The sequence below is a fragment of the Ochotona curzoniae genome, unplaced genomic scaffold (genome assembly GCF_017591425.1).
Source record: "Ochotona curzoniae isolate NIBS_2020 unplaced genomic scaffold, NIBS_Ocur_1.0 contig_883, whole genome shotgun sequence".
NCBI classification, from domain to species: Eukaryota; Metazoa; Chordata; class Mammalia; order Lagomorpha; family Ochotonidae; genus Ochotona; species Ochotona curzoniae.
In genome coordinates, this window is record NW_024466599.1 from 74,892,122 (window position 1) to 74,907,421 (window position 15,300).

Genomic DNA, 15,300 nt, shown 5'->3' on the forward strand with positions numbered 1-15,300 from the left:
TAATTTTTCTAAGAAAATCTGCTCGATGTTTCCACAGCTTTCAATACTTTATGAACACCCTCCCCCCAGCAAAGCTTGTCCTATGGATGACAGACACTGAAACTTTAATTCATTCCCATCCCCATGAACCTGAACTCCTTCTGCTGATTTGCAAGAACTGTGTTTCTGAGTCTTCTCCGAACAAAGCTGATGGAGACACATAAGCCCATACGATGAACACCAGAATGAAGTCAGAAGCTCCAAACGTGACATCCCCATTGGCAGCCATGTCCCCGGCAGGCTGGGTAACCGCTCTGCAACCTGTTTCCCTATATCCAAAATGCAGATACTTTCAGAAAAGTATAATGCTGCCCCTAACACAGATCTCCATCTGAGTTCTCCATCCATGCTGTGAGCACGGTCCCAGCAGGGTGCTTACAGCTGCTGCGTGCAGGGTGTGGAGCTGGGGAGGGCCGACACAGGCTGCTGGCATGTGGGGGTCTTCTCGCCCGGGCACTCAGAGGCAGCCTTTCTCGTGACCAGAGAGTTACAAACCTGAAACTTTTCTTTCGGGATGTTCCGCCGGGCTCCTTTGGCCAACACCAAAGCCTCTTCCACTCTGTGGCTGGCAAGCAGATCCTGTATTTGTTTTTCCAGAGGCAATGGAACCAACATGTAAACTCCTTTACTCGTGGCGACAATCACCCTTCCTGGGAAGAAATTCAACACAGTTGGAAAGGGAAGATGGATCTGGCCCTGGAGGAAACAGACTGCTTCCCCCAAACTGCTTTACCATCTGAGTTTTCTTTCTTTTACTCAACCTCATCACTTTTCCCAACAATTCCATTTTGGTTCTGGATTCGGTCACAAGAAGAGTAGTTTTAGATCAACTTAAATCCCTCCCCTGCCTGGACTCACTTGGTCCAGACATCATCGCCTTGTTCCCAGGTAGCCTGGGCTGTAGCTTTTACGTGTGCACAATGCCCTGAACTCATTCCTACCATTTAATGCACAGTCACATCAAAACGCTACGCGGCCCTCCACAGCTGAGCGTCACAAAAGCAATTCAACCAATGACAGATGAAAAATATTTGAAAATCAAAAGTGCATTTGAAAATGTGAACACCTTTTTCCTTGTTGTGTAAGAACTATTTACACTGCGTTTATACTGCTTTACATAACAAGAGTGATTTAGAATTAGCCTCAAGCACAGGGGAGGAAGGGTGTTTACACACTGGTACCTGTAGGTTTAATTAGACTTCATCTCATGACTTTAAGCACTTAGTTAATGGGAGAGAGCAGTGGTGGCTAAAGAAATAGGGTTCCTGGGCCCAGCATGATATCCTAGCAGATAAAGTCTTCACCTTGCACACTCCGGGATACCATATGGACACTGTTTCTAATTCCAGCTGCCCTGTTTCCCATCCAGCTCCCTGCTCGTGGCCTGGAAAAGCAGTCAAGGTTGGCCCAAATTCTTGGAACCTTGCACCCGTGTGGGAGACTCAGAAGAACTCCTGGCTCCTGGCTTCGGATTGGCTCAGCTCCAGCCATTGCAGACGCTTGGGGAGTGAACCATCAGATGGAAGATCTTCCTTTCTGTCTCTCCTCTTATCTGTATATCTGCCTTTCCATTAAAATATGAATAAATCTTAAAAAAAAAGAAAGGAAGGAAGGAAGGGAGAAAGGGAGAAAGAGTGAAAGAGAGAGAGGGAGAGAAGGAGGGAGAGAGAGATAAAGAGAGAGAGGGAAAGACAAAGACAGACAGACAGAAAGAAGATGGGTTCCTGCTACTTACACAGGAGAGCTGCACTGAGTTACAGCTTTGGCTTTTCCTTGGCCCAGTCCTGGTTCATGCGGGCAGCTGGGCACTGAGTCAGTGGATGGCAACCTTTCTCTGGCCCTTGCCTCTCAGAAAGTTAACCTGAGGACCACTGAGGAAATCTTAAATTTAAAACAATCAATTGTAAGCAGTGGTTTTTTTTTTTCCCAATGTGGTATCCAGGAAGGTATGCATAGATCAAACGCAGATAATAAAGCATTTTATAAATGGACTGAAGCATATGCAGATTTGCTGTTTGGGGAGGGGTTTGGAACAGGTCCAAAGGTCAAAGGTCCAAAGTGTGCTACACCTGGGCCAATGTACCCGCTCCAGCGGACACTGTGTCTGATCAAGCTTACATCCGCTGCACTGGAGACAGTACTTGGCACAGGGAGGGCCATGATTGGTGAACAAAACTCCTTAAATAGTAGATAGAACACGAAAGTCTAGGTCAGTTGCTGGTTGCAGAAAGCATGACAGCGAGCAACCGAGGAGCAGCTAGGGGATACTGAGGAAGTGGCACCCTACTGTGCCAGCAGGTGTGTGCTGAAGGAGCTGGGAGTGCGGGGGGGGGTCAGCATCCTGATGCCTTTCCTGTACTGCTAAACGACACAGGCAAAACATTCAAACGTGGTACCTACGCAGAGGGTTCACGTGGCGGCTCACTTCTTCTCTGTTAGCACTAACGCACGTTTGAAGGTATTTACGATGCAACTGAACAAACATCACAACAAACCCTTCCATCAGCTCGGGAAGTCCCAAAGATGAGACCGTCCCTGGCCGTGCTGGCAGCCCACACTCCATCCACCCTGCCAGAGCACACTAGCGTAGCCCTGAGCAGCTACAGGCCTCTTACCCAGGTTCACATGCCCCTCCCTCCCTCTCTTCTGGAGGGTTCTTTCATATCATAAATGCCTGGCTGACCCCTGCCCTTCCTGACTACAACAGGAAGTATATGCTCCCTGCTCACCCAGTGGCTCTTTGCACATCTCCATCAAGCTCTTAAAGTGTCACAACCATTTGCTCTCCCATGGCTGTTTCTCCATTGACCTTGCGGGCCTTGAAGCACACCAGCTGCGTGACAGCCATTACTGGTGTCATCACTCCTGCTCAGCCAGCCTAGGGCCCAGTTGCTAACGGGAACCATCAGAAGTGTCACGAGAAGAGGGGGCAGAAGTCACGTGCTCTCGGGACATCGGTACCTTCAAAGTCCTGGAGGATATGGCCCTCCTTGAAGGGCAGGGTCTGCTTCTGCTGCTGATCTAACATGCTGTGAACCGTGATGAACTCGTCGTCCAGCGCTATGACGTAGGGGAAGCAGACGGCTGCCCCGATCACGTTCTCCGACCAGTGCACAGGGGCTCGCTGGGATATGCCAGCAACGGTGGCAAACATGCCTAGAGCAACGAGAAGAAGAGGTTAGGCCAGCCTTCCCATACCCGTGCTGCTCTTTCCCCATGACGTCTTGGGATGCAGAACACGCCCCAGTTTGCCCGTACAGACTTATACTCCAAGAAAGAGAACAATGAGGTCGGGGTTGTAATGCAGCGGGTAAAGCCGCTGCCTGGCACACAGGCTTGCATCATGGATGTCAGCTTGAGCCTCAACCACTCCAGCTCTGCCCAGCTCCCTGCTAACAGGACTAAAAATGCAGCAGAGGGCAGCTCAGGTGAGCGGGGTCTCCGCCTGCCAGTGGGAGACCTGGCTGAAGCTCCCAGCTTCTGGCTCCCAGCTTCAACCTGGATCAGCCCTCGTTGTTGCAGGCTAGTACACCAGCAGATGCAAGATTGATCTCTCTCTCTTATTACTCTTTTTTTTTTAAGATTTATTTATTATTTTTATTACAAAGTCAGATATACAGAGAGGAGGAGAGACAGAGAGGAAGATCTTCCGTCTGATAATTCACTCCCCAAGTGAGCGCAATGGCCAGTGCTATGCCGATCCGAAGCCAGGATCCAGGAACTTCTTCTGGGTCCCCCACACTGGTACAGAGTCCCAAAGCACTGGGCCGTCCTCGACTGCCTTCCCAGACCACAAGCAGGGAGCTGGATGGGAAGTGGAGCTGCCAGGATTAGAACCGGTGCCCATATGGGATCCTGGCGCATTCAAGGCGAGGTCCTTAGCCGCTAGGCCACGCCACTGGGCCCTATTACTCTTAAATTTAAAAAAAATTTTTTTCAAAAATGTTTTATTTATTTTTATTGCAAAGTCAAAAATACAGAGAGGAGGAGAGACTAGAAGAAGATCTTCCATCTGCGGGTTCACTCCTCAAGCGGCCGCAATGGCTGGGGCTGATCCGAAGCCAGGAGCCAGAAGTCTCTTTGGGGTCTCTCACATGGGTGCAGGGTTCCAAGAATTTGGGCCATGCTCAACTTCTTTCCTAGGTCACAAGCAGGGAGCTGGATGGGAAGCAGGAGCCACCAGGATTAGAACCAGTGCCCATATGGGATCCCAGTGCGCTCAAGGTAAGGACTTTAGCTGCTAGGCTACTGAGTCAGGCCCCAAAATACTTCTCTTTTTTAATCTTAAAAAAAAAGTTGTGCCCAGCAAGGCAGTCTAGTGGTTAAGGTCCTCGCCTTGCACGTGCTGGGATCCTATATGGGTGTTAATTTGTGTCCCGGCTGCTCCGCTTCCTCTCCAGCTCCCTGCTTGTGGCCTGAGAAAGCAGTGGGTGATGGCTCAAAACCTTGGGACCCTGTGCCTAAGTGGGAGACCCGAAAGAAACTCCTGGCTTCGAATCAGCTCAACTCTGGCCATTGCAGCTGCTTTGGGGGTGAACCAGCCAACGGAAGATCTTCTTCTCTGTCTCTCCTTCTCTGTATAAATGTGACTTTCCAGTAAGATTAATCTTTTTTAAAAAATTGATGTAATACACTGCACGTGTTCAGAGCATACCCTTACGTAAAATTGGTATTTTGTATTTATTCCAAATTAAAACGGAGGTTAAAAACTATTTGCATCCAGCCCGCAGCAGGATTTGTAAAGCACAGCTGCTTTTCTTTTTTTAAAGAAACAACAGTCATCTATTATCTCAGCACACAGCTGTGGGGCAGTGGGCAGGAGCCCCGTCTCGGCTGGGCCCTGGGAGGCTGGCGCGGGGCACAGGGAGCAGGGAGTCATGACCCAGCGTCTCCTTTCCTGACACAGGCACAGGAGCACACAACTGCCTGAGCGAGCTGCTGCCCAGCCTCCGTCCATCAGCCATAACCAGGTCACTTGCCCGAGCCCAGACTCCAAGTGGAAGGACACTCGGAGTGCATGACAATGGGAAGAGTCCAGAGGGACGAGGGGTTCTGTCACGGTGGAGAAAGCCATGGCCAAGGCACTTCACCAGGTTTGCAAGCTTTCTCTTCCATCCAATCCTCCAACCAGTTATCCTGTGATAGCTCCCCTTCATGCACGCATTCAGCATGAATCCACCGAAAACCAGGAGGTGCCAGGCACTCCATGTTCAGAGTAGAGTAGCTGTCTGGTTTTGGATAACGGATTCTACCCACGTATTGAGCAGTATATGTATGGAGCTGGCAGTGAGGCATGGCATCTTAAGCTGCCACCTACACCACTGGCCTCCCATGCAGGCATCAGTTTAAATCCTGCCTGCCCCCAGCTAATGTTCTTGGGAAAGTGGCAGAAGACAGCCCAAGTGCTTGGGTTCCCACAGTCATGGGGGAGAAATCCTTAGCTCCTTGCTTTGGCCTGGCCATTGTGTTCATTTGGGAAGTGAACAAATTCCAACCTCTTGCTTATCTACTCTCTGTGTAACTGATGTTCAAACAAATATAAACAAGACTATGTGCATATTCTGCTAAGAATATCAAGGATGTGGGCCCAATATAATGGCTCTGTGGCTAAATTCTCACCTTGCAAGCATTGGGATCCCATGGACCCTGGTTCATGTCCCGGCTGCTCCACTTCCCATCCAGCTCCCTGCTTGTGGCCTGGGAAAGCAGTCAAGGACGGCCCAAAGCCTTGGGACCCTGCACCCACGTGGGAGACCCAGAAGAAGCTCCTGGCTTTGGATCAGCTCAGCTCTGGCCACTGGGCCACTTGGCGGGGGGGAATAAGCAGTTGATGAAAGATCTTTGTCTGTCTGTCCTTCTCTCTGTATACTTGCCTTTCCAATAAAAATAAATAAAGCTTTAAAAAAAAAAAGGAAAAAAGAAAAAAAATCGCAGACAGAGAGAGGTCTTCCATCCACTGGTTTACTCCCCCAGGTATCCCCAACCACCAAAGCTTAGCCAAGCTGGGTCTCCCATGTGGGTGACAAGGGCCCAAACACTTGGGCCATATTTTGCTGCTTTTTCCAGGTCATCAGCAGGGAAATGGATCAGAAGCAGGGCAGCCAAAATATAAACTGGCACCCAAATGGGATACCAGCAGTGGACTCACCTGCTATGCCACCACACCGGCCCCAAAACAAACTTATCTTTCAATTTTGTTTTTTTTTAATGAATTTTCCTGGAATATACTTGTGCAGTCACAAAATCTATTCACTCCATATGAACTTCTTCCAAACAGTTGATGACAAATGTCTTCGAAGGCAGCATGCTGTACCCTCCACAGATAAATGGCCTCCATTATAACAAAAGGGAAAGCAGGTGAGACAGTGGGCAGAAAACATTTCAGAGGTGAACCCAGGGAATTGGCACCTGACTCTGGGAAGCCAGGGAGAGAGAGAGAATGAGCCACTATAGGAGCATTGGGCAACCCAAGCAACCCTGGGCTCAAGCAAACAAGGAACCAGGATGCAGGACTGGGCTTCGTGAACCCGGGGGCGGCAGGCTTCTGGCAGAGGGGGCTGGAATTCAGGCGCTTTCTCAGTGGACAGCGCTCTTCCCAGCCAAGGACAAAGGGTTCCATGGGGCACACACACACAAAAAAACAGAGCAGAAGACAAGATACCGCAAGACAGAATATGTTGGGAGGGCCAACTTGTGGAGGCTGTGGCATGCCCTGTGTCTTTGGCATGTGCTAGAGTGAAAAGCGGTGCTAGGTAGAGAAGCAGTCACAAAGTTTGGCAGATAAACAGAGAAGAGTCCCTGAGAAGATTAAGATCCGTGAGGTAAGGCTGTTCCCCTAAGCCTGCCCCAGCGGTGCGACAAGCAGATAACTGAATGCGGGTGGTTTGGTATTTCCTATAACAGAGAAGCCATGATTATAAGCATCAGCAGAAGCCTCAAGTATTCTAACAGCATCAAACACGTCAGAGAAAAGCAATGACACACATTCAGAGTGTTTCATGAAGACAGAGCTTAACGGAAGGGAGGGAGAAACGTAGCTTGGCCCTAGCTTCAATTCTCCACGCCTTTAGAAACAGCAAGCTAAAGAGAGCTTACAGGGAAGAGGCTGCAAAGTGCTAAAGAGACCAGCACTGAGTAACCTCGAACCTTGTGCTGGATTTCCAGTCAAATACCATGATCTGGGCAGCAGAGATCCCATGTACCACGAACACCAATTACACTGTGCAGCGCAATCCACGACTTAGAATAAGGTCACTGCATTTACCAGCTTAAGGCTCAGAAGCACCTGGCCTGGGGAGTGCCCCATACACAGGCTGTTACTAATGCTCCTGAAATAGGGCAAAAGCCGGAGGTCAAGAGCAAAGACTCGGACCAGTGAGTGGCCCAGTGGGTTAAGCCATTTGTGATGCTGCCATCCCATATCAGGGCGTTGGTTCAAGTCCTGGCTGCGCCTCTTCAGATCCAGCTCCCCGATAATGTTCCTGGGAGAAACTGCAGAGGACAGCCCAAGTCCTTGGAGCCCTGCATCTACTTGGGAGAGCCAGAAGGAGCTCCTGGATTCAGACAGGCCCAGCTCCAGCTGTTGTGACCACTTGGGGAGTGAACTAGTGCATGGAAGATCTCTGTGTCTCCCGCGCCGCCCTGCCCCATAACTCTTTCAAATAAATAAAATTAATTGTTTTTTTTTTAAAAAGACAGAAAACCACTGGATGGCTTTCAGATGATTTCTGTAGCAAGATAAGCTTCTTTCCTGACTCTACTTCCCACAGTGCTCCCGGCATGCACCTGTAGTTGAACTGAAATTCCTCAGCATCTCAGAGTCCTTGGTCTTCTGCTTGGCTTCGACTCCTCATCTGCCAGTTTCTGCTCTGATCTTGTATTTTATGAGCTCTCTGCTTTGCCTTTAAGGGGAAGTCTGCCTTTTCTTTTTTCCTTTGGAGGGGAGATGATATTTATCTATTTGAAGGGCAGATTACAGGGAGAGATCTTCCATTTGTTAGTTTGGTCCCCGAATGTCCCCAGCAGAAGTCCAGAGCTTCTTCTGGGTTTCCCACGTGGGTGGCAGGACCACCTACTGCTTCCCAGAGTTCACAGGTGCAGGGAGCTGGTGGGAGCTGGAGGTGGGACATGGGGTGCAGGCAGCTGGAGAAGCATCTTCACTCACCCCGGGTCAGCTTTTAAGACTATTATTTTTGGGCCCGGCGGCAACTAAGGTCCTTGCCCTGAACACGCTGGGATCCCATATGGGCGCCGGTTCTAATCCTGGCAGCTCTACTTCACTTCCCATCCAGCTCCCTGCTTGTGGCCTGGGAAAGCAGTCGAGGACAGCCCAAAGCTTTGGGACACTGCATCCACTTGGGAGACCTGAAGGAGGTTCCTGGCTCCTGGCTTTGGATCCAGCTGTTGCACTCACTTGGGGAGTGAATCATCGGATGGAAGATCTTCCTCTCTGTCTCTCCTCCTCTATGTATATCTGACTTTCCAATAAAAATAAATAAATCTTAAAAAAAAAAAAGATTTATTAAAAAAAAAAAAGACTACAATTTTCAGTTGTCCACCATCTTATCTCAGCTGGGACCACACGGAGGTGAACAGCTGAGCGATCTGCCTTCTTCAAGAAGTGTTATCAAAGGATAGAATTTAAAGCCTGAAGAATCAACTGTACTGTGAACACCTTAGCAAAGCATCGCCCGGGAGAGGCAGAAGCAACTTCTCACGACTGGTCACATTTACAGTCTGGGAGAAAGGCAGCAGGTGGAACAACACTCTACAGCTTTTACACTTCCAGGGTCCGCCAGACACTCTGGTATTCTTCCCAAAGTACTTCTCTGATGCTGGTGGTTACAACGCGGCACACGGACCCTGTGTACAGGTAATGCATTAGAGACCTCACAAGTGATCTTCCTGTTGGCTTGTAATCACAGCAGTGACAAGTAGAATGAGAATGAAGAAGGTTAATTTGGTTAGGACATTCACGGAGCTGGGAGACACAGTGAGGCTGCAGGGACATGCGTTCTAAATCTGCTGTCGACCAGTGCCCTTCAATCCACACACCGCAACCAGCAAAGGATGCTGGAGCTGAACTGTTTCCTTATAAAACCATGTGCAACTAAAGCAGGCTAGGTAGGGGCCTGTGAATGGGCACCTGGGCAGATGGAGCAAAGTGGAGCCACAGAGACCTACCCCACGGTGTAAGAGACTCGTGTGTACTAAAGGCAGGGAAAGACCCTTTTAATTAGTTTTTTTGGGGTGCCACATCGTCTTAAAGAGATAAAACTAGCCTAGTCTTCACAGTCTCCACTGTAAGAAATGATACCATATAAATACTAGCAGAAAACAGGGGTGGACTTGTTCATCAGATGGGAGAAAATTCCTATTTACAAGTCAAAATCAAGAAGCAGTAACTGAGGGCCAATGAGCAGTGTTGCGAGCTTCGGCTGCTCAGCCCTAAGATGACGCCTTGGCTGTATGCCAGGGTCATGAGGAAGAGGCCTAGCAGAATCCGGAACTTCATCCTGATTGGCCCCTGGTACATGCTCACCGCATGCAGGGTTAGTACTCTGCGTTATGATTGGTGTGCTTCACGCGTGCTGTATTGACCTTAATGTTGATTGGATGGTGAAATGCATATATTGTGAAGTTTGTGCGGAACGAGGGAGGGAGGAGATGGAGGATGATAAGGAAGCACCACGGAAAAGGGCACGGTGTGAGTGAGAGTTTTTCTCTGCGGGTCAGGGAGCTCTCCACAGAGTAGAGCGTGTTAAGCTGATACAGCCCATGCTGGACAGCCAGTTCAAGTCGCAGCAGACCCTTTCCCTCCGGCTCCCTGCTCATGGGCCAGGGAAAGCAGCAGACCCAGACCACTACCACTAATGCAGAGACCTGGACGGGGTCCCACGCTCCTGGCTTTGACCTGGCCCAGCCCTAGCCATTGTGGCCATGTGGGGAGTGAACCAACAATCAGAAAATCTCTGGCTTTTCATTAAAGGGGATGTACAGTAACTGTGTAACAGACTATCATATCATACAGTATGCATTTGTACTTCCAAAGATGGACTCCCAATGAAAGTGTTTACTATATCTTGACAGTAGGATGCTGGACTCTCTGCCATTGTCCATGCCCACAGTGATGGACATATGACTGTGTTTGAAGAACTATACTATAGTAATGATATAGGGGAACTCAGTGAGGGAGGAGGGACTTGGCGAGGGGATAAGGGAAACCCCTTGGAACTGTATTATAAAATTATAATAATAAAAAGAAAATTAAAAAATAATAAAAAAAACTCCCTCCTTCAAGTAAGTACATAGGCAAGAAGACCCTTAAAAGTTTGGTGTGGTTAGTAAATGGGGAAATTTTTGAAATTTGTATAACAAATTGGCATCTAAAAATATATTAAAAGTTATATTTAAAAAAAAAATACACATAGACAATTGCCACCAAAAGCAATGCGACTGGGGGCCAGAGTTGTGGCACACCAAGTAAAACTGCACCCTATGCAGATGGCATCTCAGATTGGCACTGGTTCATACCCAGCTGCTCCACTTTTGATCCAGATCCCTACTAGTGGATTGGGAAACTACTGGAAGATGGTCCAAGTGTCTCAGGGGCACTGACCCTACATGACAGACCCAGATGAAGCTCCTGGTTTCTGTTTCGTCTTGTCCAATCCTGGCCACTGTGGCCATCTGGGGAGGGAACCAAGAGATGAAGGTATCATTCTCTCTCCCTGTAATTCTTTCAAAATTAACAAAGAATGAAAAGATGGATGGATGGATGGATGGAAGGAAGGAAGGAAGGGAGGGAGAGAGAGAAGAGGGAAGGAAGAAAAGGAGAGAAAGAAAGGAAGAAAGAAAGGCAAATGGATCTTAACCATAAGAAAAGTGTTCAATTTTGTACATAAAAGAGAGAATAGAATCGAAAAGACATTGAGGAGAGGCTGTCTTGCCTGGTGGTTAGGACCCAAGTCAGGATGTCTGTATCCTATGTTGCAGCATCTCGCTTTGAGACCTGACTCAGCTCCCTATGGCCGTGGGCCCTGGGAGGTAGTCACGAGGTCCAAGTGATGGAATCCCTGCCAATCACACCAGAGACCTTGACTGAGCTCCTGCTGGCCGGCTTTGGCACTCCTGCCCTTGTGAGCATTCAGGGAATGAACCAGAAGAAGGCAGTGAGCTCCATGTCTTTCTGCCTCTCAAATAAATCAATGTGGAAACAAAAGCAACCCACCCTAAAAGAAAACAGAGATACCATTTTTCTGGTACTATGGTGGCAAGAATGCAAACATTTGGCCAAGAGCCTCTGCTGGTAAGGATGCAGGATGTGGGTAAAGCGGGCACTGCAGGCCACCCACACACATAAAACACTGCAGTCTTTCTGGAGGACGGATATGGTGACATTCACCAAGACTCAAACATGGCTACTATCCCCAGGACTCAACAACACCATCTCTAGAAAGCTTTCCCGCAGACAAGATCAATAAACTCACACACAAAGATATGAGTCTCTATTCAACATCAGAAAAGGGGAGAGACCTCAAGTGTCCCCCCACAAAATCTCACTGAATGATGGAAGCCCCAAACAGTAACACATGCTGTGGAAGACCCAGTGTCTACACCCCCAGAAGAAGCCCAGAACAGAGAGAGGGAAACCCAGTGTCTACACCACGAGGCGAAGCCCAGAACAAAGAGAGGGAAAGAGCCGGGAGAGGACACCACCATTCAGCCCAGAAAGAGGGAGATACAAATATATGAGCATATCTGTTTATAGTCGTTACTGAACAATCAAAGGACAAATGTGAAAAACAAAGATTACCCACAAGGTGTAAACTCCTTTGATTGTATATTCCTGGACTGGTCTGCCTTAGAATTTTACAAATATTTACAAAATCAAAAAAGTAAGTAAATGAAGCAATTTTTGAAAAAATCCAAAGTAAAATGAAGCAAATCAATCTAAGCAGCTGGCATTACAGCCACACAGAGGGCCACTACTGCAAGTGACTTTAAAGCACGGTAATTGAACCATACGGTCCCAGTACCCTAGGGACAAAGAGGGCTGCAATCAAGTTTTTTTCCAGCAATTATATTGTGGGAACTGTGGTGCTGGTGGGGCTGGTAAAAGGCTAATTAGCAAGGGGTGACAGAGGAGTGAAACTTTTGATGTGGTTGAAAGGGGGCACCAGGTTCTATCAATCTAATCTTACATGGGAGCTTGGACACACAGGGCCGCAGAGCGGGAAACGGCTGCCCCAGGCACGAAGCAAAACATGTGCAAAGTGAGCAGGGAACATTCCAGAAGGCAAGGCAGGCATAAGGTTCCTAGGGACTTGTCAAAGGGGCAAAATCGGATATACATTCTTCCACCCCTACTCCGAGGCACGTACTTCAAGCCTATGTTCCACAGCCATGCTTTTTAAAGATGCTATGTAAAGATCATCAACATTTAAAAGAAATAATAATGATAAAAGATGAAACATGCATTTTCAGGCAATACCAAGGTCTGAGTGGCATGACCAACAAAACGAAGGAGAACCGATCAAGGAAAAACAGGTGGTGGGCAGCTGTTGGGGCAACCATGTGCTAAAATTAAAGAAAAATAATGAGAGAGGGGAAACAAAGATTAAAAGAAACTTAACAAATCTATCAACCAACTGCAATGCTGGGACTGGGCCTCACATGGAACTAATTCAGGCAAACTAAGCAATGAACAGGAAGGGGGTGCTGTGGCCTGAGGGTTAAGCCACTGCTCGGGAAGGTCACATCCGGATCACAGTGGATGGCCTAGCATCCCTGCTTCTGATCCAGCCATGGCGTCCTGCGAGGCAGAAGGCGGCAGGCGTCCTTCTGTCCCTGTGAGAGACCCAGATGGACTTTGGGCCTCCTGGCTCTGGCTCAGCTTAGACCTAGCTGTTGTGGAACAAACCAGCAGACGGATATCCCTGTGTCACTTCGCCTTCCAAGTAGATGAAAACAAATAAGCATTAGATAAAAAGAAAATAGACAAAAGTGCACAATGAGCCCAGCGGCTAAGAGGTCCACGTCCCCTGTGGGAGGGCCTGGGTTCATGGCCTGGGTTCACTTCTGAGCTCCGGCTCCTGAGCACAGCATACTGCTAAAGATGATCGTGGGAGCCAGTGGTGATCACTCAGGTAGCTGGGTCTCTCCACCCACATGGGACGCCTAGACTGAGTGCCCGGCCCTGGCCATTACAGTCATTTGGAGAATAAACTAGTAGCTGACAGTGCTTTCTTGCTCTCTCTCTCTCTCTCCCACTCTCTCTCTTTCTTCTCCTTTCACTCTACCTCACAATTAAAAATTTAAAAATTTTTTAAATCAAATGTGGGGCCAATGCCACGGTATAGTAGGTTACGCCTACACCTGCAGTGCCTGTGGCATCCCACATGAGCACCAAGTTGTGTCCTGGCTGCTCCATTTCCAGTTGAACTCCCTGCCCACATCCTGGGAAAGCAGTGGCAAGATGGCCCACGGCCTTGGGCCCCTGCATTCATGTGGGAGACCCAGCAAGGGCTCCTCGTTCTCAGCCTTGGATTGGCCCCGCCCTGGCCATTAGTCATTTGGAGAGTGAGCCAGCAGATGGAAGATCCTTCTCTTTTTCTCCTTCCTTCTGTAACTCTACCTTTCAAATAATACAATAAATCTTTTTTTTAAGGCTTATCTAATAGAATTTAAAAATTTTAAGTAAATTTTAAAAAGCCTGCAATACTAAAACACAGAAGGAGGCCCCAGTATGATGGCTCAATTGACTAATCCTCCCCCTGCATTGGTTCGTGTCCCCGATGCTCCAGTTCCCACCATCCAGCTCCCTGCTTATACACCGGGAAAGTAGTAGAGGATGGCTCAAAGCCTTGAGACCCTGTACCCACATGGGAGATCTGGAGGAAACTTCTGGCTCCTGACTTCAGATCCACTCAGCTCCAACCACTGTAGCGACATGGGGAGTGAACCAGCAGATGAAAGATTTTTACATCCATCTCTCCTTCTCTCTGTAAAATCTGCCTTTCTAATAAAAATAAATAAATCTAAAAAAAAGGATGTCTATATTATGTATGTGCAGCTCTGTTACATATGACATGCCCAGATATATTTGCTAATGCAAAGGAATTACTGTTAAGTTTGAGTATCTACAACTTCAAAACATACAATAAAATAGTTACGACTGAAAGGCTTTGTTCCCTAAGATTTGCTTCAAGCTAATAGCCAAGTAGTGAGAGTAGATGGGATGGAGAACAGTGGCTGAAGCTGGGTGCTGTTCACGCAGTTCAGATCATGTTCATTAAGCTATTCTCTTTGCATGCGCCGCAGAAAAAAATTCCATTTCTTCAGAAAAAAAGTTGTTAGGTCCAGAATTTTTTTCCTGAGAAAGTCAAAGTCTGAGCTACCAAGCTATGGAAAGACACCAAGAAGCCTTAAATGCATAGTTCTCCAAGAGAGAAGCCACTCTGAAAAGGCTACATCCTGTGGAATGCCAACATTGTGGAAAGGTGAGGACAGTCGGAAGAGCAGCAGTTGGTCAGGGCCAGGAGGGGAGCAGGGAGAACGGAAGAGTCCCCAACACACTCAGCCGGCAGCTGCACGCGGTCACCTGGTGCCCAGAGCCGCAGCCTGCACCGCGCTAACCATGCAGGTCTGCTAGGGTCACCCACGGATGTCCCTAACACAGGGGCAAGGGGACCGAGAGGAAGGCCCTGGGCTTCCAACTGTGAACATCCACCTGCTTAAAAACATAAGGAAACTGCTTTTTTAAAAACAAGAGCAAAAAAAAAAAAAAAATCAAGATATGCACATTCACTAGTTCCTGATCTTTAGTCTTCCTCTTATAAGGAAATGAGCTCACACTCACCACTTCAAAAATGAGATGCTCACACCAAAATGCTCTCAGGTTAAAAAAAAAAATAATAGCGGCTTTGGAATAGATTCTCTCTTGCTGGCATCCTGGGAAATAGCATCAACACACTGATGCTACTAGGAGCCACCGATGCTAACAGGAAACACCAGGAGACACTGCTAGCATTACTGACAGCTGATGGTTCATTCAGCTGAAGCTGGCCAGAGGCTTCGCTAAGGCCACGCTGAAACAGCCAGTGCAGGAGCTAACCACTAGAATTTTTCTGGTGGGATGAAATGACGGGAAATAAAAGAGAACATTCTGGAATAACACAGAAGCCTCCAGATCTGAGCATGCGCAAGTCAGCCACCTCCAAACTCCTTTTGAGAACACGGAGTGAAAACAGTCAAGCGGCA

General features: G+C 48.2%; 1 protein-coding gene across 1 annotated transcript in view; it reads right to left on the reverse strand.

The window, feature by feature from the left end:
- The window catches only part of TGFBRAP1 (transforming growth factor beta receptor associated protein 1), a 65,915-nt gene that overhangs the window by 26,456 nt on the left and 24,159 nt on the right, over positions 1-15,300 (reverse strand). The window contains exons 3-4 of the mRNA XM_040993880.1: positions 3,001-3,195; positions 535-689 (exon numbers count right to left, since the gene is read on the reverse strand). Of these exons, the coding sequence (XP_040849814.1) occupies positions 535-689; positions 3,001-3,195 (350 nt within the window). The remainder of the gene's footprint in view (positions 1-534; positions 690-3,000; positions 3,196-15,300) is intronic.